Below are 22,309 nucleotides of genomic sequence, written 5' to 3'. Positions count from 1 at the left end.
ACTCGCGGCTGTGTGATGAGGAGCCGCATCTTGATGATTTGAAATGATGGTTGTTGAACCGATTTGTTAAACTTGCCCGGCGGTCGTTTGTGCGGTTCCAGAAGAGGATATAATGTTTCCCATTTGGTAATTGGTTCTTGGAAGTCTATTATTGGCTCTCTCCACGTCAAGATTGATGTTCTTCAAAACGCCAACTCACGGTTCATCGCATGGACCTTGCGACGGCTGTAGCAAGGATACCTCTTAGTCTTATTTAACGGCGTACTAACATCATGACCTCCCTCCCACCCCAGATCCCTGCTCCACCGGAAGGATTCATCAGACATCATCTGATCTATCATGTCTTCAAATTCTAGTTGGACACCAAACGAATCCTCTGAAACCCTTCTCGCAGAGAAAGGTTGGCTGCAGGGTACAGTGGTCAGCGCCGTTGCATATGGCATCGACGTCGCACTCTTCTTCATGTGTTTCCACCTCCTTTGGCTGCACACGAACCGCACCAACTACAAAAAGCAGTTGCCTCTGCTCATATACATCACGACTATCTTTATTCTCAGCACCTTATTTATGGCATCGCTGGCCAATTTCACGCAACTCGCATTCATTCAAGATCGCAATTATCCAGGTGGTCCCAACGCATTTGAGAATACCATGTTCGGCATTCCTGTGGACAATCTTGGAAACGCCTGTGGTCTTATAACGATGATTCTTTCAGATACGTTAGTCGTGAGTAGACGTATTCGATGTTGAAAATTTTATCGCTGATATATCTGTGCAGGTTTGGCGATGCATGGTAATCTACAGAGGGTGCATGGTGCCGATGTGGATCATCATGTTGTTTCCTTGTCTGATGCTTACTGCATCCATCGGTCAGTTGCTTCCTTTGCGATTGTATCCGACGCTCAACCATCGCATCGGTCAGCTATGGGTATAATGTGGATGCTTCAAGTAACCGCCAATTCCCCATATTTTACCTCGACTAAAATCAACTACACCGTTCCATATCTCAGTCTCTCCCTCGCACTGAACATCGTCATCACGATCGTCATCGTACTTCGTCTACTTACATATCGTCGTCGCATCACCAAAGCTCTCGGCTCTAGCTACGGCACTCAATACACGTCGATTGCCGCGATGATCGTTGAATCAGCCGCTCTTTATTCCACGTTTTCGGTGGCGCTTCTGTTACTCTTCCTCACGAACAATCCCATCTCGGCGACATTCATCGAGTCGCTGACTCAGGTTCAGGTTAGCACTTGCAAATAGAGAGAAGTTCACGCTGCTTATGATATGCCAAAGATAATTGCAATGTTGCTCATAGTTTTCCGAGTCGCGCAAGGAAAGGGATGGTCTCAGGAAACCATGTCTAGGGTCATGACCTCGAGGCCATCAGTGCAAGCAATTCGCATGGGTGACTTGGAGTACGAAGGTTCCAAGACATGTGCCAGTTCCACTAGCACTGGGCCTCCTGTGGTCTACAAGAGTAACGACCGCAATTCGGTGGAAGCGGCCGTGTGAGCAAGGTCGCTTGGATACTTGCTAAGATCACGTTGCAGAATCCCTCGGGTCAAAGTATATACGTTTTTGAAGAAACAAAATTTGTTATTTGGTGTACTTACGACAGTGGAGCCTCATGTCTCAGGATTGAATTATTTATATGATACCCCACAGTTGCTTTGAAAATAAGGCGTTCAACAAAACTTCGCATTGGACGTAGTCGTTCAATGGAAACAGCATCCGTACTGACCGCATAGAAGATGGAGTATTCAGTGTCCGGCTAGCACTGGCCTCATCATGGAGCTGATACGCTCGAGGTAATGATGGCCGCAGATAAGTAATTGGAAAGACTGCCTTTCAGGACCTTATTTCACCTATAACGAGATTGACTCTTATGGTATCTCCGTCACAATGATCTGTATATATCCGGAACCTCGTGATGCAGCCTTGGTAATTACATAATAGCACAGGTGACTACTGGCCGCTGGATCAAGTATTGTGGCGACTCTGATTCGATCTCCCAGGGAATCGTAACGTACCGCCACATGGTACTAGTACGTGTAGTAAGCGCCAAAATGATGTTACTGCGATTCCGAGTCCCTGCAGCTGCTAATGATGAGCTCGAGACGACTTGTCTTTGCTTTTAAAGTGATACTCGCCACAGTCGTAGGCGTCGGCCTTGGCAATCTTATTATACGAGGACCTTGGTCGTCCGACAACAGGTCTTTCAAAGGAATTGCTCTCAGTCATGGTACGTACCACAAAGTTTTCAAAGCGCATCCCGACTAAACGATTCCACGCATCAGATCTATCCCTTCAAATAGATTTCGGAGATCCAGTATGGATGCGAATAGATCAAACAGCACACTACAGCGCCCACACAGACGAAGGCGGAGAAGAGTACGCAAAGCTCATTCCGCGCGGAGGACACACCGTCCAGATCAAAGATGCAGAGACGGGCGAAAACCGCGTTTACACGGTGACGCTCTTTCACCAGCTCAAATGCTTGGGAATTATTCGGGATGATTATGCGGAGAAGCGTCCACCGTCGTCGATCGCACGTCATTGCATGAATTATCTTCGTCAGTCGATTTCGTGTCGACCTAATATCAGGATTGAGCCGACTGTGAATAACCTTGGGACCGCTGTTAGGGGGTATGAGACTGTTTGTCGTGATTGGACAAAACTTTATGAGGAGGTGGATAAACTGCATGGATTGGCTTCGGATGCGTAGGTGATTTGAACGGATACCTGCACAGATTGTTACCTATAACTATACAGTGCGTGGGTTTACTTACACGCAATAGGTTGTACTTTGTACTTGCATACACAAAACGAGATGTATCTGCACGATGTGTGGGCTCACGGAAACGGGAGAGCAACTAGCTGCATCATAATGAAATCAGCACCAAAATTTGGTGTTCTGGTGATACTACCATAGTGGCTAGCTATAGATGCCTCCAGATGAACCTCCAAGTCAAGGTTAGAATGCCCGGATATAATTAGAATATCATCGGTACTTGGATCTCGGCTGTACTGGCCCGGCCGGGGTTGTGAACATGCACTTCAGCCTCCTTAAACCACTTGACCATACGTCCTAGCGCGGCCGCCCTCGGAGGGATAATCAACCGCATGGCTACTTCTATTGCGGCTTGTACTAAACCCTCGGAAGAACCAACAACCGCATCGCCCCCACGATGAGAATGATGGGCCACAAGTTTCAACCTGTGTAGCATAGCTTGGCGCGTCGTGTATTTGATGACTTGCCGCGGTAGTTTTCATTACCCTGAAAGATGTAGGTCAGCTCCTTCTGATACACACATCGATTGACGTGTTTCTTGGCTTCGGGAATCCGTCGACATCGTGTTCCCAAATCCTGGGCGAAGTAAGACCATGCACTCCATCAATAATTTAACCACATAAATAATAAATAATTGAAATACTGAAGGCTGTCAGGGCTGTACGTACCCATCGTGTCTAAATCTATGCAAAGAAACCCCACAGCGCAAGCCCGCTTAGCGCCACAAGAACAGTAAGCACCCTCGCCTCATCCCCTGCTGTACTACGCTCCAGAATAAGACCTAAACCGCCATGCCTGGGAGTGATTGGATATAGGTTCAGCAAGAATCGTTGGGTTCTCATTTTCCTCTCCCTTGGTGAGGGGGATGTGAAAGGAGAGATGGTCAGTAGCGGCACTGCTAGTGGGATTGGAATGATTGGAAGTGTAAAGGGCAGGCGTAGCGCAGGCCTTCGCTCAGTGCAGCTCAGAGAATGAGGGAGCCCATGCTCGTCGGCACGAACAACGTAGTTCCCACTCTCCTCATACATGCCAAAATCGACGGGGGTAAGGGATAGAGGAAGTGAGGCGGAAATGAACGTTAGTGCAAATGAGTGTAAGCGCGGGATCGCTTGTATGACATGGAGCGCGCAAACACGCAACGAGTCCCCTGTGGCTACCGGAACTAGCGTCAACCGTAGGTGACGCAGCCGAGGAAGGTAGCTAACGGATTTGGCTAGTGTGTCCTGAGAGATCATTATTAAAGACCTTAGTATGCAGGCGGCAATCAAGAAAGAACATACAACTTTAAAGGACGACCTTCTTGCGCACGTTATCTCCAACGTGGTCAGTCCGGGGCAAGTGCTTACAAGGTTTCTAATCAAGTTTGCACTTTCATATGAAGAGTGAAAAACGAAGGCAACGCGAAGTTCAGTGAGGCAGCGCAGGCTCTGCAATACCCCTGCAATTAAAAGAGGTGCGAGATCACGGATGATTAGCGGCTCCTCAATCGTCAAGTGTGTGATTTGTGGATGGGAAGGGGCCAGGGCTTGAAGGTGCTCCAACGAACCAGTAAAATGAGTAAGAAGTGGTAATGCGGATTGATCGAGTGAAGGGACGACATGAGGACTTAGTGCAGTGCGGGATATACGAAGAGATCGCAGACGCTGATGAGCCTCCAAAAAAGCTATGAAAGGGCGCTTGGAAGACATGGGTCCTGGTCCTGAAGACCAATCTAACATGACGTCCCCTAGAGATAGGGAATGTAGAAGAGGCCAGCGTGCGTTGCAGAGTGGATGCACTGTTCCGTCTAGGATCAATGGCCCACCTAAGACATGCAGCTCCTCGAGGTTTGGGGAACGCCGGATCAGCATATCCCAAAGGCGAACATCAAAAGGAACAGCATCTGCAACGTGTCAACGCACTAGGAAATCACATGTCAACAAAGCACAGACCTTGAAAGTCATCGGTATGATGAGCGTAGTATCCATATTTCAGGCTCAACGAGAACCCGCGGAGGTTCTTGAATTCCAGCAACTAGAGAACATGAGTAAATGGTAAACGTGTTTATCATGCACATACATGGCTTCGTTGGCTTGGTATCACAGATCCGTAACATGTGCCAAGTGTGCGCAGCCGTGGGCACCTGTGAGAAAGTTAAGTTATTGGTGAGGAATGAATCATCGACCAGACATACGACATTCGTAGGGCGAACCACATATCATCGCATTGCGGGATCTCATCCGCGTCCCAGATGAAAGTATGGAGTGCGTCCAGTTTCGGTGCGAGTTCCCTCAGCAGTGCTGATATTGTAATTCCATTGACATCGACCATGTAGTCGGAGGAGGCAGAGGAAAATCGAACGTGAAGTTTCTGGATATGACGGGCAACATCCGGGCGAGAACGAAGCATCGACAGAGTTCGCTGGCATTGTTCTGCGGTCCCAAGGTGCACTTGGGCATACAATGCAGAACATGTGCTAGTGAATAGGTATTTGCTCTTTATGCGATGAATTCAGGAAAGAGCAGGTTAGAGTTGAGTTCGGGATGCTTACTGAGAGCGCCAAGTTGAGAATATCCGTTCTAGAGGATAGGCATGATGTCACCTCAAATAAAAGATCGTCGGGCAAAGCAGCGAGGTTTAGAGACGGTGTACGAGAGTGCATTGGTCAGGGTTGTATATCGCTACTGCCTATAGAAAATTAGAAATCGCAGTCTGAGAATTTCGAATGAGTCAGTCCAGGTCTAAGTGAGCGTGGCAACTTTGCGTTAACTTCAGGTTGACTTACCCAATTGTTATAGAAATAGCCACAACCTGGTAGGTCACTTGAGCTCAGAAGGTTCATGCATGATAGAATCCCCTATCATGATTCTGACATGGAAATGAACATCTGACCATCGGAAGTAGAGCTGATCAGGCTGAAATTGAAGGTCCGTTGACTCTGTACGTACTCGCGAGTTTCGTTGGCTAGCCGATGGAACTCCGTCCTATCAAGAGGCATTTATAACGGTGATTATCGATTATCTCTCCTTCTGTGCATCATGGCGAACCAACTGACCCTCCCTACTCTCGATAAACTCGGCAGTTTAGTTCCTCCCAATGTCAATGTTCAAGCGGTAGCGAGTCAATGGTTCTCAGCTTTCGCGGAAGCGATGCAGTCAAAGAACGTACCAGCAGTCATAGATCTCCTCGTCGATGATGTATTCTGGCGCGATATGCTCGCCTTAACATGGGACTTTCACACCTTCCAAAGCACCCCTTCTGTCAAAACATTCCTCACAGACCAACTCCCACAGTTTACTTTGTCTTCTTTCAAACTCAAGGAAGATCTTGTAGAGCTTCAGAGACCATACCCTGATATCGCGTGGATTCAGGCGTTTTTTGACTTTGAAACTACAGTCGGCATTGCATCTGGGGTGTTCCGGCTTGTACCGCTCGCAGATGGCTCATGGAAGGCCCATACCGTCTTCACGAACTTGGAAAATCTCAAAGGTTTCCCAGAACAGAATGGGCCCAGACGAGACCACCAGCCAAACCACGGAAAGTGGGCCGCGAAGCGTGCACGTGAGACTGAATGTCTTGACGAAGAGCCCGGCGTCGTAGTGATCGGAGGCGGGCAGAGTGGGCTCGACGTTGCAGCGCGGCTTAAGATGCTCGGCATAAAGACTCTAGTAGTGGAAAAGAACGAGAGAGTTGGTGATAATTGGAGAAAGCGTTATGCAGCGCTGTGTCTTCATGATCCCGTCTGTGAGCTTATCGCTCTTTCAGAATATTGTGTTTTGCTTGTTGCTCAATGGCCCCGCATGTATAGGGTACGACCACATGCCATACATTCCGTGGGTCTCACCTCAGTTTCAAGTTGTCCGTGACTGTCTAACAAAAATCCACCCAGGTTCCCTGTTTCATGGCCTGTCTACACGCCTGCACTGAAACTCGCAGATTGGCTGGAATCGTATGCACACAGTATGGAACTCGATGTGTGGACCAACACTACGGTCACGTCCGTCATTCCGGGTACGAGAGGTAAAAAATGGACTGTCACAGTCCAACGTGCTGGCAGAGGGGAGCGTACCTTTGAGGTCAACCATGTCATATTTGCCTTGGGCTTTGGCAGTGGTATGGGCCGAATTCCAGATATCCCAGGACAGGTTCGTTCGATCGACGAATGTAGGATCCTCAGGCTGACGTCAAATATCCGCACAGGGCGATTTCAAGGGGCAGATATTGCATTCCAGCAAACACAATCTTGCAACTGATCATGCAGGGAAAAAGGTTGTCGTTGTTGGCGCTTGCACATCTGGTAGGGGTCGCACCATGAATGTTGTATGTTCTCTGCTCACTATGAAGTATAGCGCATGACATATGTGCGGACTATGTTGAAAATGGCGTCGGTAAATGATTTTTTCAAAGCATATTGATGATAATTCAAGCAAAATTGGCGCAGATGTGACCATGGTTCAACGTAGCCCGACTTACATCATGTCCACAAAAGAGGGCATGCCGAGGTTGATGGGTGAGTTATTTGCTTTTTTACACTCTTGCCATTACAAATACACCCAGCGATCTTCTGGGAGGGCGGCCCTCCTACTGATATTGCGGATCGCGTGAACGCGTCTTATCCGAATTCGTTGCTCAAATTAGTACATCAACGTCTCACCAAGGACATTGCTGAAGCAGATAAGTATGTGACTACATGTAATTTTATGATTGCCTGATAGATGAGGGATCCAGGGAGCTTCTAGAGGGTCTGCGAAAACGAGGCTTCAAGACAACTTTGGGAGACGACGACTCTGGTTTTCTGCTCATGGCATGGAATAAGGCAGGAGGATATTATCTTGGTTGGTCCATTCACGGATTGGATCATGTCTGCGCTGACCATATAATACCAATATCAAGACGTTGGAGCTTCACAGATGATCATCGACGGGAAGATCAAGCTCAAGAGCGATGGGCCAATCTCGCGCTTTACGCAGACAGGTTTACTTTTCGAAGATGGTTCTACTCTCGACGCGGACGTGGTTGTCTTCGCTACTGGGTACGTTCTTTTTCCTAACTAATAGACATCGTAATTTACACATTGTCAGCTACGCTGATGCACGTCATGCCTACCGTGCTCTGCTTCCAGAGTCCTTGCATGATAAATTGTATCCTATCTGGGGCCTTGACAAAGAAGGAGAGATGAACAGCGTCTGGCGAGAAGTTGGTGGGCGCAGCAAGAATGCGGAACTCAATGGTATATGGTCCATGATGGGGAACTTGGCGCTTTGTAGGTTCCACTCCAAGCATATCGCATTGCGTAAGTCGTTTTGTCTGCTCCTGATTCCGATTTGGAGAGCTTAATCACGTTCAGAAATCAAATCATACGAAGAGGGAATTTTCGGGACAAGGTATCAGTGAAGGACTCGATCGGTGTCCACAGCGTATGTTGTATTTGTTCTCAAGGTTCAAAAGAAGAATTGTACAAGTATATTCCATCTCAACTATGTGTATTATTTCATTTGCAGTCGCTGGTACGCATTCAGGGATTTTAGAAATCCTTAGGATATATCGTGAACGACTTACTAGATGAGTCAGTACATACGTGGGCCAGGATTACCTGCAGAGGCTATGGATAAGATAACTTGTCGCTTATCACCGTTTACAACAGTCAAATTAAGCAGCTGTGGTCCGCCTGTACATGATTAATTGATCAGCTATCAAGTTCACCTCATGGCTCGCATTACATAATGTGATTCGTTTACATCCTTCGGAAACAAAATACTCCAAATGAAACTCTTGATAGAACCACTACTACAGGCTGGTCACGAGTCTAACTACTACATGCCATCAATATCCATCACGACAAGTGCGCCGTCATCGAGTAGCGTTCAAACTCCGCCCGAAGCCGGCTGCCCAGTCTACATAGAGTCCACTGTCCAGAGTGGCCGTGTCGCGGATAGGTCATCATCGTGCTTATACAGTCGAATGAACAGACTGGGCGGACAACGTCAAGGAAACCGACGCCGAAACGGATGATGCAAGGGCATACAGGCGCAGCGCAGGCATCCACATTTTTCAAAGATGGTTGACGGGTTGTCACCGGTCCAGGAGACCACAACCTGCGAATTTGGGATGTGGATAAAGGAACATTGGTAGGAAGACCCGTTTGAAGGACACGAGAACTGTGCGATCAGTCTCCAAATTACCAAATGACAAACGGATCGCAAGTGGTGGAGATGATCAAACCGTCATCTGGGACGAAGCCAAACAAAAAGTTTTCAGTCAGAGGCAGGGCGCGGTCAGTTTGTTTCTCTCACAACAGACAGAGACTCGCTAGCGAGTCAAATGATTTTCGAGGTTGTCATTTGGGGTAAAGAGACTGGCGCTTGTCCTATCAACGTGTCCACATGCAGTCTGGATGGACTAACATTGGCATCTGGATCGTTGGACCGGACTATCAGGGTTTGGCGCACCGATGACGCCGAACTTATTCTACAGATCGCTCACCAAGATGGTCTTTTTAAAGTGTTGTGTGGTCGCCCGACGGTCAGCAATTTGTCTCTGCAACAAATAAAGCAACTGCCAACTTCTGGAACTCGTCGAACGAATACCGGATCTACCTTGCACCGGTCATACTGACACCGTTTACTCGCTTGCCATTTTTTCTGATGGCACCGATAAGCTTGCGCGACTAGGGAAAACAGTCGCACCACCTCTGCGCGGATTTGCTGTGTTGCGATTTCACATAATGGAGCATTTTTGCTCGTGAGTGGAGGCTATAGTGCGAAAGTTCGGTTCCGGTGTATCAGGACCATGTTCGAGCAGCACAATGCACAGGAAAGGACAGGTGGTCGAAGAAGCACGTTGACTCCTTTCCTGCAGTCACCCATGTATGCTCTTTCCCGCGAACCGCAGGCTGCATCTACCTTGCATCGTATTTCCTGTTGCGGTCAAGATCGGGAGAAATGGTTCACTCGTGATGTCAAGGCGGACGGGCTGAATGACCGCTGGTTCAATTCTCGCCGGCATGGCTCAGCAGACATTCTTGCTTGTTCATCTGTGGAATCGTTATGACCTTCCGGATGATGGTATGGAGCGTGGCTGACACTATTCGTTTGGCGGGTACCCTGTTGAAGATAAACCGAATAATATGGAGTCTCAGTTGCGAGAATTGAGTGCAGCGACGTGACGGGGAGTACAAAAGAATCGCAATGTCATTATGGAACTCAGAGATTTGGCTGCTGTCCATATCGTTACGGACGTTGGGAATCTATAGAGATACCGTAATCACAAGTCTTTCGGATGACAGAATTCTGATGTGCTTTCATTCGTACCCAGTCATGTCAAGCAGAGCAATGCATATCATTTTCACAGCAGTTAGCACATGAGATGAGGGGAGTCCTGACTCGTGTGTGCCCCGCTCGCCAAAGTCGGAGTCTGACCGAGGATGTGGCTGTGCTGGGGCAACCATGATCTCTTTTTCTGCATCAAACTTTGATCACATATAAGCTTGTCACCATGTGCCATTCGCTTCTATCCTCCTTTTTATCTGATATAGTGCCACTGCCAGCATATACTAGTACTCTGTGGTGAGTCTTGCATATGACACGACTTGAGTCAAAAGAAGCGTTCCTTCGTCTGGTATGTACCACACCTTTCTCGGGGAGCGGGGAAGTTGGATGGCCGTGACAGGAATTGGACCAATTTCTCTAGTCCAAGTTTCCCTGATTATTTTTCTTCCCATACAGTCGATGGAAGTAGAACGTTTTATACCAACAAAGATTCTTTCCTAATTCGTCGGCTCTTCCCCTGTTCATTTCGCAAGCAAATTAAATCTTATTATTTCTTCTTCTGATGCTAGACTCGCCCATCTTTCTCCACCAACTACATCCTTTTTTTATCTTTCCAAACGCTCATTATCTACATTCTTTTCTTACTTTCTTACAATCTCTCCCCTTTTCATGTCTTCTTCCTCAAGTATCATATCCACTCCGTCTTCTCAGACCTTCCAGGTCATCCCGCCCGCTCTTTTGCTGATTCTCCCGCTAGTGTCGGCCGTCCTTCTAGCTCGTTCATCTCCTTATAGCCGAAGCAAACTTGTTTCAAATATTCTTTTGGCGCTCAATACTGTCCTACCAGTCATTGCTAGCGGATTTGGCCTCGCAGCGTCGCTCAACCATGTCCAGCTCCTTCAGCGCCTCTGGAATGTCTCTTTAGCTTTGCATGCATGTCTCTGTGAGCTTTGGATCAACACTTCAAACCCGCGTGGTGCACTAATATTTTCTCAAGTATCTTTGAGTTCGCTGTACGTATTGTTCGTGGCAACCACGCCAGATCCCCTGATCCCCCACCGCACCTTTCGCTTCGTGGTGGTCTTGGTGACAACATTTCTTATATGCGGTGAGTAATTTTTATTTATCCCATTCCTCAAATTTCAATAGCAATATAGCAACAATCGCTGGCTCAATTCCAAGCACTCCTACTTTGCTTTCACCCACTTTCTCTCTTATCTCACGAAGTCTCCAACTCCCTCTCGCTATTGGAATTTTCCTTGATATACGCTCCTCTATCGCCGTTGCGGCTCCATTCACGAAGTTATGCGAGAAAGTTCAAGCAGGTCCAGAGACCTCAGTTCGCCCGACCACCGGTCCGAATAAATCTGGACGGGTCAGCTCACCCACTCCTGACACCTGGCCTTTTCCAGCCTCATTATCGCATACTCAGCTGGCCTCTGATCAGTCGTCGGCCAAGAGTGTAAAAACCATCGTAAATTTACCCCCGTCACTTACGCTCGTTCACTCAGACCAAGAAAATAATGACATGCCTGAGAGAGCGGCGGTAATCAGCTGGTGCCACAAAGAAATGCGTCTTCCTGTTACCATGCTAGCGGCGCAGGCAACTGCTGTAGTGTCTGCAGCCTTGAAAATTGCTTTGACGACCATTGCAGAGAATTATTCATCGTGGGCCGCTTTACAAACCCGCGATTCAGTGACAACATCGCAACCATCGGAAAATTATGACGTAACAGCTGCCGCTGGACTAGTTATCGCTCACTCCGTCTGTTCGCTATTCTGGGCGATAGGAGTGGTCGCTAGCCTTTATTGTGAGCATATATTGCGCTTTTTAATGATAGTCAGTCCAAGACATCTAACTTATTATTTGTTTTCAGTACTTCCGTCTGTCGTTGAGCAGACCTTGCCAACTTCCGCCAAGCATATAGCGGACACCTCGGTACCGAAGCCTACGGAATTTCCTAACCACCGCACCCCAAAGCATTCGCTTTCACGGGGCATGTCTTCGGACTCGGCCTCCGATTTTCTTTCCATGAGGGATCCTTTTGCCTCCCCGCCTCCGCCTCCTCCACCCACCGTTGGCCTGGGAATTGCTGATTCAAATCATGTGCAATTTTGTGATGTGGCGGCACAATATCGTTTTCCTGCGCCAAAAGCTAAGAAGGCTAAAGGAAGATGCAAGAGACGAATGGGATTGAGGGTGAGAGCGTTGGAACACCAAGCCTCGGCACAAGCTCTACTCCCTCCTCGTCCCCATCCGGCTCACATCAATGAGGGAGAACGTGGCCTTGGAGATGAGGTCCTAATAGCACAACTCCTTCTGCAGTCTCTGACGGCGGGTACTGAAGCGGAAGCGCAATACGGCAGCTTAACGAGCGCGGCGGCAGCAAGCCATGTGTTATCTTTCCCTGAGCCTGTGCAACTCGAGAGGCTGGGATCGAGGTGGAGTGCTAGCACAGCGGCTCTGTCGGTGTCGACAGGTACTGTACGGAGCGAGAAGAAATCACGTGCTTCTACTAGCACTTCCACCTCCGCACGTGCAGGTGGGAGGAAGAGTTCGGAGGCGAGGAAGTCATCTGCCACAGGGTTTTCGGCGTCCTCCGTCCCATCGACCTAACCACGGCTTGGCTCTTTACACATGTTCACACCCATCACTCCCTTAGCGGCTTCTAGTCGTCCCTTACGATTCTTAACTCCTTTTGTGTTGAGTCGACGGCCATCTAACCCTGCGCTTTTACCAACCACACGGTCATCACTGTCCTTACTCGTCGTCGTTGTATTTTGATCGTCTACACTCTCTGAAATGTTTTCGTCAAGTCGCACTCGATTCTTATTCGTCTTTTGCATGGTATCACCTCAATTTTATCACACCCCGTGTTGTACCTCACATCTTTCATTCTTCATTTTCCCTTTATACTGCTACTTTATTCTATGTATGACTGTACCCTTTCAGGGTAGTACGATAGTGTGGTCAACTCTCCCACATGTTTTGACTTTGTTTATAGTTATGTTTTAATTTTTCGTTTTTCAACGCACGGTTTTTTTTTTCGCGTATTGTTATAAGTTTTTCGGGATGTAGTTGTCGGTAGTGTACAGCTGTACTGAGAAAGTTGAATAGCAGATCTTAGTATCTTGCATGAGCTTCCATATGTACATCCATTGAAGCTTCACCAGCACCCTCGGGTATTTTATCTGATCTGAATGTCAGAGGGGTGGGATATCAGGCCCAGTGAAAATCGACAATTTAGAGGCAGATATATGTAGATACAAATCGAAAAATAGAGAGATCGAGACAAGTTTTTAGCGTCGAGATGGGATTTTCGATGGCTTTAGATTTTTATATCTGCCTCAATTTGTACTCAGACGTCTATCTCTACATCTCTACCTCATTCCTGTCGATTTTCACTGGGTATCAAGGAGCTCTTGGTAGTCTCCCAGAGCATCATGAACTCATAGAGAGTATTAAACATAAGTTACAGTGTTTAGCTACATCACTAGAGTGTTTCACTTCTCAAATTCCAAGTTCTAATTAATTACATAATACCACAGAACGGAAATATAATTTACTTTGTAAATCTGGGGTTCGATAAGTGAAGAAAATATATTATTTGGGCCAAATCTCGAGTTACTTTGTCTACAAGAATCATACATATCGGCAAAGTATTATAAATTTTATATTTAGATCTATTATTATGTAAATAGTTGCAGCCGGGTAGGCTTAGCCGGAAGCTCCCGTGATGGTTATCTGATAGTATTTGACTATGCCGATTTGAATACTTTAGCCTCCGGCAAATTGTGGGACTCTGGGAGGCCTAGAACTCGTAGTCTCCTCATTGATAGCATATAGTTTTAGAGTACGAATTCTCAACTCAAAACAAATTAAAAAGCGAGGACAAGATAGACCTCCCAAAATTTCGCGCATTTCGCTTGTATGCTTTCCAGACTCATTAAACGGTGAAGTGGCAGTCGTTATCACGCCAGCTCGTCCTTCTATAAAAGGTAAACTATAACATTTTCTGTTGTTTTAAATGATCGGGGACCAAATACCGATTTGTCTCCGCGGTCACAACTTCGTCCCTCTGGAGTGAATGCCGTTACTATGACCTGAACTGAACGTGCGACACAGGCTGAGTTAGGTTGGTCGCAAGCGATAGCAGAGATGTGGTGTTAGAGATTCCCTGTACGCCGAGGTGTGCGGTGTGATGACAGAATTTTTGGAAATAAGATGTGCTAGATGCGATGTTGCCAACGAACGGTGATGAGCGTGGCAGAATCGCTCTCGAGGCGAACAACGTGCAACGGCGCACTTTTATATCCCTTTTGGATTAGCAAGTCCAAACCTGATTAGTCTGCATTCTATTCGGCGCTTCGGGATGTGTTAGTTCACTCAACAAAAGCCGAAGCTGGGACACTTATTGTGAAGAAATGTTCAATCAGAAAGCTTGGCAGTTCTATTGGTAGTATGCCTGACTTCGATAGCTGCCACATCTGACATTGTTGTCGGCCAATCATTCGTACTCGGGGTCCGGTGAGAAAATATTGATACATATCGACGTAATATACAAAATAGGATTTGACTAGTAAATACGCCCAGAAGCTTATTTCGAAATTCGAACCCCGACAATACTTCTGACGTTGCGGTGTGGCCATCTATGTAATAGTCCACCACCGTCACTCGTTCTTTCTTCCCTTCTCTCTCCCCCCTCGAAGGCCTACATCCTTCGTCGTCCTAGCTACGACGCTGACGCTCTTTTGGCCTCACTGCTTTCCTGACAGCAGGCACAGTAGACTGCCACCATGCTCTACTTGACGTCTGATGACTTTCCAATTTGTATGTGCCCTTGGCGTCCAGCACCTTGACTGTTCATGCTAACGCTATTTACAGTCGTGCCATTTGGAGTCATAGGGTATTCTCGCTTTCTCTCTTTATTGAACTAAGCTGACGACTTTCTAGCTTCTACCGCTATTTGTGGTACATCTTTCGTGTCATTGCATCTGTCACCTACCGCCCCGTTCCTCTGCCCGAAAATCCCACTTATGTCGCCTCAGAAGATGTTACTATCATTGTACCCACCATCGATGCGGGTGAAGAATTTAAGGAAGCAGCCAACAGTTGGCTTGCCGGCAAACCCAAAGAGATCATCATCATTACCGAAGAGAAAATGCTTATTCCTCTCCAAGAACTTGCCAACGCCGTCGACCCGGAGCGCATCCGTGTCCTTACCGTCCCTTTCGCGAATAAGCGGTTGCAGATGGCACACGGTATCAAGAACACTACGACAGACATCATTGTCTTTGCAGATGACGATGCCATCTGGCCACCGACGCTTTTGCCGTATGTGCTTGCGTGTTTCGAAGACCAGAAGGTTGGAGGCGTAGGCACGAGTCAACGTGTTCAACCTGTAGGCAAACGCATGACAGTCTGGGAAGTCCTTGCGGCATTCCGTCTGACAATCCGTAACATCGAAATCAGCTCCAGCACGCACATCGATGGTGGTCTTCCATGTCTCTCTGGCCGTACAGCCGCCTACAGAACGGTCATCCTCAAAGACCCTGAGTTCTTACACGGTTTCACGCACGACTACTGGTTGGGCAAGTACCAACTCAATTCGGGCGATGACAAATTCTTGACGAGGTGGATGGTGAGCCATGGATGGAGTACCTATGTCCAGTGCTGCAAAGAGGCAGAATTATTGAGTACGATGAAGCCGAACTGGAGATTCTTGAAACAGGTACTACGATGGACCCGAAATACCTGGAGAAGCGATCTCCGGTCATTATTCATGGAACGTCATATATGGACTACACATCCATATGTCGCTTATACCATGGTGAGTTGATATCGATGACATCATCCTGTCAACCTAATTTATTTTTGTTTCCCTCACAGGTCGACAAGCTCTTTAACCCCTTCACGCTCCTTGTCGGACCCTGCCTCGTCGGGTATCTCATCTACAAAAGTACCATTGCTGTTGTAGATGGAGGATACCATCTACCTTGGTGGAACATTATCCTGTCATACATCGTCTGGCTTCTCGCAACCCGTACCGCTAAGCTCCTCCCACATCTTTGGCATACGCCCAGTCATGTCATCTACGTCCCTGCGTTCATCCTCTTCGGGTACTATTTCGCGATCATGAAGCTGTATGCCCTCTTCACCCTTCATGAAACTGGATGGGGAACTCGTGCAGGCATCGGCGACCCGACGAAGGCAACCGCTGCCACGGATGCTGGAAGCGTTGGTGTTAACGTAGTACAAGAAAAGGCTTATTCTGATTCGTCCAATTCATCGACGCCCTCAGGCAGTCGGTCACTGTGCCAACAGCCAGGAGTACAGACACAACCTGCTTATTCTTCGCAAGCAGCATTCGATGGGCAGACCACGTATGCACGGCAATAGTTATGAATGCAATGAGATCATGATACATGGACAGACTTTCATACACCGGCTCGGCTACTGTACAAGCAGAAGATTATGGTAGATTCCCCTTCTCGGGTAGCGAACCTCATTGCAATCACCCTCATATTCCTGATCACGCGACTAACGTATATCATTAGTGCGGCCTCCGTACATACCCACTCACATTACCTTTCTGTCGTTATTCCACGAGACTTCCTTACTCTAATTTGGACTAGCTGGTCAATAATACCTACAGATCGCTCTCCTACATCACAGATAAATGCGTCATCCATTGCATACACATTGGTTTCTTGATACCGATCTTTGGCATACTTTTGTGTTGAGCCCATCGGCATCCTCTTAACTTGGATGTTTCGATCCCCTTCAAGTTTGTGTACGATTATTCTCTGATGTTTATATGCTACATATGTGACATAACATACCTGAGTTATTAAAGGACAGTTCCACAGTATAGTTAAGGTGGCCTGGTCAGTTCAAACTTCGTGCAAAACTATTACACTTGCAGCCACTCAGATCTGGCCCATGACGCGCACATTTTTTTTATAAAGTCTTTTAACCAGCAAGTATAATAAAATCCTTCTATGAATTTTTGAGTTCTAGGATTATAATATGTAACCCTGCTTACTGGCTCGGACAAGGCACCGAATGAAGGTACGATAAAACATTCTGCCCCTTCATTCCGAAGAAAATGCTGCCCAATCTCCGAGATTCGTTGTGAATCAGTCTGTACGGTATTTCCCGACTTACCATACAATTACCGCAGTTCTCCCGTCATCCGTATGATTGACATAAGTCGTGCAATCAGAAAGCCGAAGCCAACGTGTCAAGAGTTGGCAGCTAGTCAGCTCACGTCATGCATGAACAAGCTCGAGAACAGGTCCCCGCTTACGACAGGATTGAACTGGAGAGCCGTAAAACGGAAGCGGTATTTCCGGTCCAATCATATCCTCCAATGATGTACGCTTTGTTCGCGGATTGAACGAGGCTATGTTTCTTTGAAGCTTCGCTAGATCAGATGAAGTAGAAGTGATCGGAGAAGATGTCGATGGTGGAGATAGAGAGGTGGATCGCATTGACACTGTAGGTACCGTCAATGACAAGTTTTGACGGGGGCAAGCTCCTTGATAATATGACTGTACATGTTCATCAGGGTGGTAAGGGTCAAAGCCGCCGAACGCTAGAAGAAACGGACATACCGCAATCTGCTCTGTCCATTCGTTCGGGACCCACATGCCTCCAAAAATAAGTCCATTGAGCTCGTTACCGGTTTCATAAGCAAAGATTGTGAAATCCTTGGCGTATGTGAGACCCGTGAATTAGTTGGTATGGGTAAGGATGCAAGGATTGCTTTGATGTAGTTTTTGAAGTCGTCAATGATGGTCTGGTTGGTATAGAACTGCATGACCTCGGGATTGCTAGGGTCATATCCGGCGAGATTGCATCCAGCCCAACGGAAGAATGTGTATTTGCTATCATGGTAGGAATCCTGCGCGCAGAAGCTATCAGATAGATACGGCTCGCAACAAGCGAATTTACGTAGTTGTCGATTGAAGGGGAAAATACGAGACTATGCCGTCCAGCTTCATAGATAGCCCACGACCGTTCATTAACGACGCCCAGTTCGGGCATGATGCTCGAAGGATTGCCGACGCGGATGCCGAGGGTGCGACCACAGATGGCTGTTATGATTTCCGTGATGCATCCGAAGGTTGGATAGCTCAACAGCGCGTAGAAAAAAATGTCCTGAAGGGGGACGACATTTTCACGCTTCGCGCTGCGGAAAAGCCACACTTGGTAGCACTTTGGGGCGTAGCTATTTTGATGCGGTCCTGCCGCGGCCGTGACGCGCGTGTGACAAGCCTTTATGCGGTACTAACGAGTCTTGACGCGGCCACTGACGCGCTATTTCTATATGTTCTACATTCGACTTCGAGTTCATTGGGTGAGCTCACGGACTAACGCTTCGGGTACGCCAGCGTGGTATACACTTTGTGTCTGTGCAGAGATCAAATAACTCCCGTGAGTGGTGTTTCATGTGTTGAGGGAGGGGTGCCGCATTTGAGACGGAGTGTGCAGTAACATGTGAGGGGTGAGCGGTTTGCACGGAGGCCAGAAGATAAGCTATTACATTGCCTGTTCTAGTTATCAAATACGAGTTCACAAGGAGAATAAGTCGGATGACGCACCTGAACGGTCATAGCAGGGTATGAGGTCCCCAAAACTCAGTAGTGGACCCAGCCGATCTGGATAATTTTGATTTTCTGTCTCGTTGAGATAGAAAAAGTTGAATACATATTTGATTGATTCCTAAAGGATGGTTATAAGAAGTGCACTCCGTATTTCAAAGGACTCACAAAGGCCATGATACGATTTACAAAAACACGATAAGGGTTTTTTCTCTAGGCCATAGGAGACAAATCATAAAATATTTTCATTACTGTCAATGTGGACAATTACAGTGTACCGATGCGGCATGAATGAAGTTGGACAGGCAGTGACGCGCATGTGACGCGACATTGACATCAATGAACCGGTGGACAAATAAAAAGGTCATATATAACAATATATAGGACGTAATTACAAGAATCCACATAAATTTGCTATCATTGATTATATTGTTATGTTTGGCCTTACAGGGGAACTAAGATGTTTTGATCTACTTATTAAAGTTTATCATCAAGAAAAGGTCCAGACATTGACCAAACTCAAAGTGTAAGGGAAGGAGGAGCAACAGGCCACGGTAAAAATGTATGGTTCAAGCAACAACATGAGAAAGTGTCATGATTTTGTGGTGAAAAATAAGAGCCTCTATCTTGGGATTAGGGCTGCACACCGTACCGTATATGGTAGACGGCCGTACACATACGGTAGAGGTACGGTAGACAGGTTTACCGTCTACCGTACATAGTATTGGCGGTGGATGTCACAACCCAATAACGAATTAACGCTGGGCAGAGACTAGGACTCGGACTAAGGTTATCACAACAAAGAGGAATGAGCAAGTACAGTCTTGGATTGCTACAGTTGTAGATACAAGAGGTTTGAACTAAGGAACTATCGACCAAGACATGCTACCTATATACAACTATTGAAACGGAGATCGAAACTGAGTTACAACTACTAGCCAATCATAAAATAGGAAAGGGAATCGTACCATAGAACATCGTAGAATATTAAAGAAGTATCACGTGACCATATCTTATCTTATCTTATCTAATTCACAATCAAAGAACTCGTCTTCTTCATCAGTCACATCGAAGACACGTGTCGTGGGCGCTAAAGGTATTTCAGGAATGATAGACGCTTTCAAGGTAGGGTTAGGGTTTGATTTAGGCGCTGTGTATTGACGCTTAGGAAGATTCAAGAAAGAATAATGGTTCGTTAAAGGTACTCGTGACATTACCCCCTCTCTAAGGTGAGTGTCATCACGAACGAATGAAGGTCGGATATTCTTTTCTCTCCATCGTTTGAAATCTTCCATAAACAGTACTGAGCCTTTGATTCTTCGGTATTTTCCGGCTGCAGCCGTTGGATTGTTCTTATGGAACTCCGCTAAAGGAATTGGAGCGTTCTTCAAATTCTCTTCTGGCTCCCAAGATGACTCTTCCTTCAGATATCCTTCCCATTTCACTAGGTATTGCAGCTTTCCTCGGAACAATTGGCTATCTAGTACTTCTTCTACAGCAAATTCTTCCCGATCGTCAATCAATTCTGGAGGTGGTCGGTTTGGGAGGAGGATGAGGAATTAATTGAGATGCAGTGATATGGCGTAAGCAATTCTACGTGGAAAACCGGGTGAATCTGATATTTTTCCTGGCAATTTCAACTTGTAGTTCACTTCACCGATCTTCTCTAGTATTTCGAAGGGACCTAGACGACGATCTGACAGCTTTTGACTCGGACGACAGTTGTTTAAGATTCTTTGCAGTCAAGCCAGACCTTGTCTCCTTTCTTATACTGAGGTGCTTCTTTTACTCCTTTGTCGTAGAAACGCTTCATGCGCTCAGTTGACCATCTTAAGAGTATTTTCAGCATCATCTCTCGCTTCTTTCATTTGATCAACTCTCTCATCAGGCGGCGGGGATTATGGACATAGAGTTTGGATGAATCATGAAATCTGGGTTATACCCGTAGAGAACTTTAAACGGACTATGACCAGGTTACTGTGACTGCATTGTTGTGTGAAAACTCTGCTATCGGCAGCCAAGATACCCAATCATTCTGTCTATATGACGTGAACATGCGCAAATATTGTTCGACTTCTTGGTTTACGCATTCAGTCTGTCCATCGGTTCTGGGATGATAGGAGGTCGACGCAGACCATTTCGTTCCTAATCTTTTTGACATTTGTCCCATGAACTTTGATATGAACTGAGTTCCTCTATCTGAAATCACTTTCTTCGGTGTTCCATGATGTTTCCATACATTTTTCAGGAATAGCTCGGAAATACCCTTCGAGTCTATATCTTTGGTGGTGGGAATGAAGTGTGCTTGTTTCGAAAATTGATCAACGACTACAAAAATGCTATCACACCCTTCACTCTTCGGCAAATCCACTATCAGGTCACAGGTGATTGTCTGCCAAGGTCCTTCTGGGACTTCATTCGGCTGTAAAGGCCCCGTTGGTCTACTCGGAAGCACTTTCGTTTGTTTGCACCTATCGCAACCATCTACATAATCGTGGACATACTTCGTCATTGAAGGCCACCAATAGTTTCTGGAAATCAACTCTAAGGTCTTAGCTCGTCCAGGATGTCCAGCTGGTGGAGAGTCGTGAAACAACTCCAATATCTCTCGGCGGATCTCTTTGTCATTTGGAACATAAACTAATCCTCGGAATAACACCAATCCATCCTCCACATTCCACTCTTCGATTCCTCTACGCAATTGAACCGGTACTGCTTTTAGTGTTTCTAATGCTTTCGCGACTTCAGGTTCTCGTTCTGTGCATTTTAGTATCTTTTGGAGTAAATGTTTCTCTCCATGCACCAAAACTTGACCTCTTTTAGCAGCTTTTACGATAAAGAATTCCGGTTTCAAAAGGATGCGATCTGAGTTATCGTTTTCTACCCCCCCTCTATGGTCTGATCTCCGAGAAAGACGGTCTGCTTTGTCATTAACCACGCCAGGCTTATGTTGGAGTGTAAATTCATACTCCGCTAGGAAAAGACTCCATCTAGCTTGCCTTCTGGTCAACTTTTGACTCGTCATGAAGTATTCAAGGTTCTTATGATCTGTCCATATTTCAACTGGGTGAGGTGCTCCCTGCACGTAGTGTCTCCACTCTTCTAACGCTCTAATGATCGCTAATAATTCCTTGTCGTGAATGTCGTAATTTCTTTCTGCATCATTCATTGACTTAGAGTAATATGCTACTGGATGCCATAATCCATCTTCCATAAGTTGAGAGAGAACCGCTCCTGTTGCGTAATCTGAAGCATCGGTCTCTATTTTCTTTTTCTTCTCAACATCTGGCATGACTAGAACGGGAGCTTCTGTGAAACGTTTCTTAAGTTCATCAAAAGCTTTTTGTTGCTTTTCCGTCCAGTCCCATTTGACATCTTTTCTTAGCAGATCATTCATTGGTCTGGCTATATCCGAGAACCCAAGTATGAATCTTCGATAAAAGTTGGCAAAGCCCATGAATGCTTGTATATCTTTTACGCATTTGGGAACAGGCCATTTCAATACTCCTTCTACTTTCACAGGGTCCATCGACACATTGCCTTCTTCCACGATCAACCCAAGGAACTCGACTTTAGACTGCTCGAAGCTACATTTCTCAGGCTTCAAGAACAGGTCATTCTCCTTTAACCGTTTCAGGACTTCTCGTACCACCTTTTG

General features: G+C 46.6%; 8 protein-coding genes across 8 annotated transcripts; 6 read left to right on the top strand and 2 right to left on the bottom strand.

Moving 5' to 3' along the window:
• Nucleotides 1–339: 339 nt before the first annotated feature.
• On the top strand, nucleotides 340–1,732 carry EDB93DRAFT_1320132 (uncharacterized protein; the record flags this gene model as incomplete). The annotated part of the gene is made up of 4 exons (XM_041454903.1): nucleotides 340–726; nucleotides 779–869; nucleotides 923–1,248; nucleotides 1,300–1,732. 4 exons carry the CDS (start codon nucleotides 340–342, stop codon nucleotides 1,516–1,518), a joined length of 1,023 nt encoding a protein of 340 aa, XP_041310050.1. The 3' UTR covers nucleotides 1,519–1,732.
• A 270-nt stretch (nucleotides 1,733–2,002) lies between these two features.
• On the top strand, nucleotides 2,003–2,865 carry EDB93DRAFT_166394 (uncharacterized protein). The gene is made up of 2 exons (XM_041455564.1): nucleotides 2,003–2,248; nucleotides 2,304–2,865. Exons 1-2 carry the CDS (start codon nucleotides 2,110–2,112, stop codon nucleotides 2,729–2,731), a joined length of 567 nt encoding a protein of 188 aa, XP_041310049.1. The 5' UTR covers nucleotides 2,003–2,109; the 3' UTR covers nucleotides 2,732–2,865.
• Nucleotides 2,866–3,480: 615 nt separating this feature from the next.
• Nucleotides 3,481–5,438, bottom strand: EDB93DRAFT_1081328 (uncharacterized protein; the record flags this gene model as incomplete). The annotated part of the gene is made up of 5 exons (XM_041445610.1): nucleotides 3,481–4,679; nucleotides 4,729–4,810; nucleotides 4,856–4,919; nucleotides 4,971–5,272; nucleotides 5,328–5,438. 5 exons carry the CDS (start codon nucleotides 5,436–5,438, stop codon nucleotides 3,481–3,483), a joined length of 1,758 nt encoding a protein of 585 aa, XP_041310048.1.
• Nucleotides 5,439–5,814: 376 nt separating this feature from the next.
• On the top strand, nucleotides 5,815–8,170 carry EDB93DRAFT_1081358 (uncharacterized protein; the record flags this gene model as incomplete). Its single annotated transcript, XM_041445614.1, has 11 exons — nucleotides 5,815–6,520; nucleotides 6,585–6,609; nucleotides 6,666–6,921; nucleotides 6,977–7,073; nucleotides 7,126–7,164; nucleotides 7,218–7,286; nucleotides 7,334–7,454; nucleotides 7,505–7,611; nucleotides 7,670–7,808; nucleotides 7,858–8,069; nucleotides 8,124–8,170. The coding sequence occupies 11 exons, from the start codon at nucleotides 5,815–5,817 to the stop codon at nucleotides 8,168–8,170; spliced, it is 1,818 nt and encodes a 605-aa protein (XP_041310047.1).
• A 671-nt stretch (nucleotides 8,171–8,841) lies between these two features.
• Nucleotides 8,842–9,229, top strand: EDB93DRAFT_1041882 (uncharacterized protein; the record flags this gene model as incomplete). The annotated part of the gene is made up of 2 exons (XM_041444570.1): nucleotides 8,842–8,916; nucleotides 9,131–9,229. Coding segments are annotated over 2 exons (174 nt in total), but the record flags the coding sequence as incomplete, so codon positions are not given.
• Nucleotides 9,230–10,605: 1,376 nt separating this feature from the next.
• On the top strand, nucleotides 10,606–12,754 carry EDB93DRAFT_166281 (uncharacterized protein). The gene is made up of 4 exons (XM_041455563.1): nucleotides 10,606–10,987; nucleotides 11,042–11,152; nucleotides 11,202–11,855; nucleotides 11,922–12,754. The coding sequence occupies exons 1-4, from the start codon at nucleotides 10,714–10,716 to the stop codon at nucleotides 12,659–12,661; spliced, it is 1,779 nt and encodes a 592-aa protein (XP_041310045.1). The 5' UTR covers nucleotides 10,606–10,713; the 3' UTR covers nucleotides 12,662–12,754.
• A 2,087-nt stretch (nucleotides 12,755–14,841) lies between these two features.
• Nucleotides 14,842–16,444, top strand: EDB93DRAFT_1081261 (glycosyltransferase like family 2-domain-containing protein; the record flags this gene model as incomplete). Its single annotated transcript, XM_041445602.1, has 4 exons — nucleotides 14,842–14,875; nucleotides 14,930–14,951; nucleotides 14,999–15,875; nucleotides 15,935–16,444. The coding sequence occupies 4 exons, from the start codon at nucleotides 14,842–14,844 to the stop codon at nucleotides 16,442–16,444; spliced, it is 1,443 nt and encodes a 480-aa protein (XP_041310044.1).
• A 1,032-nt stretch (nucleotides 16,445–17,476) lies between these two features.
• Nucleotides 17,477–18,828, bottom strand: EDB93DRAFT_1102271 (uncharacterized protein; the record flags this gene model as incomplete). The annotated part of the gene is made up of 6 exons (XM_041447190.1): nucleotides 17,477–17,598; nucleotides 17,696–17,951; nucleotides 18,002–18,325; nucleotides 18,426–18,586; nucleotides 18,652–18,772; nucleotides 18,820–18,828. The coding sequence occupies 6 exons, from the start codon at nucleotides 18,826–18,828 to the stop codon at nucleotides 17,477–17,479; spliced, it is 993 nt and encodes a 330-aa protein (XP_041310043.1).
• Nucleotides 18,829–22,309: the final 3,481 nt, after the last annotated feature.

Source organism: Suillus bovinus (assembly GCF_016758785.1).
Source record: "Suillus bovinus strain UH-Sbo-P2 chromosome Unknown EDB93scaffold_13, whole genome shotgun sequence".
NCBI lineage: Eukaryota > Fungi > Basidiomycota > Agaricomycetes > Boletales > Suillaceae > Suillus > Suillus bovinus.
Note: the sequence above shows the minus strand (reverse complement) of the source record. Positions and strands in the feature narration are given on the sequence as shown.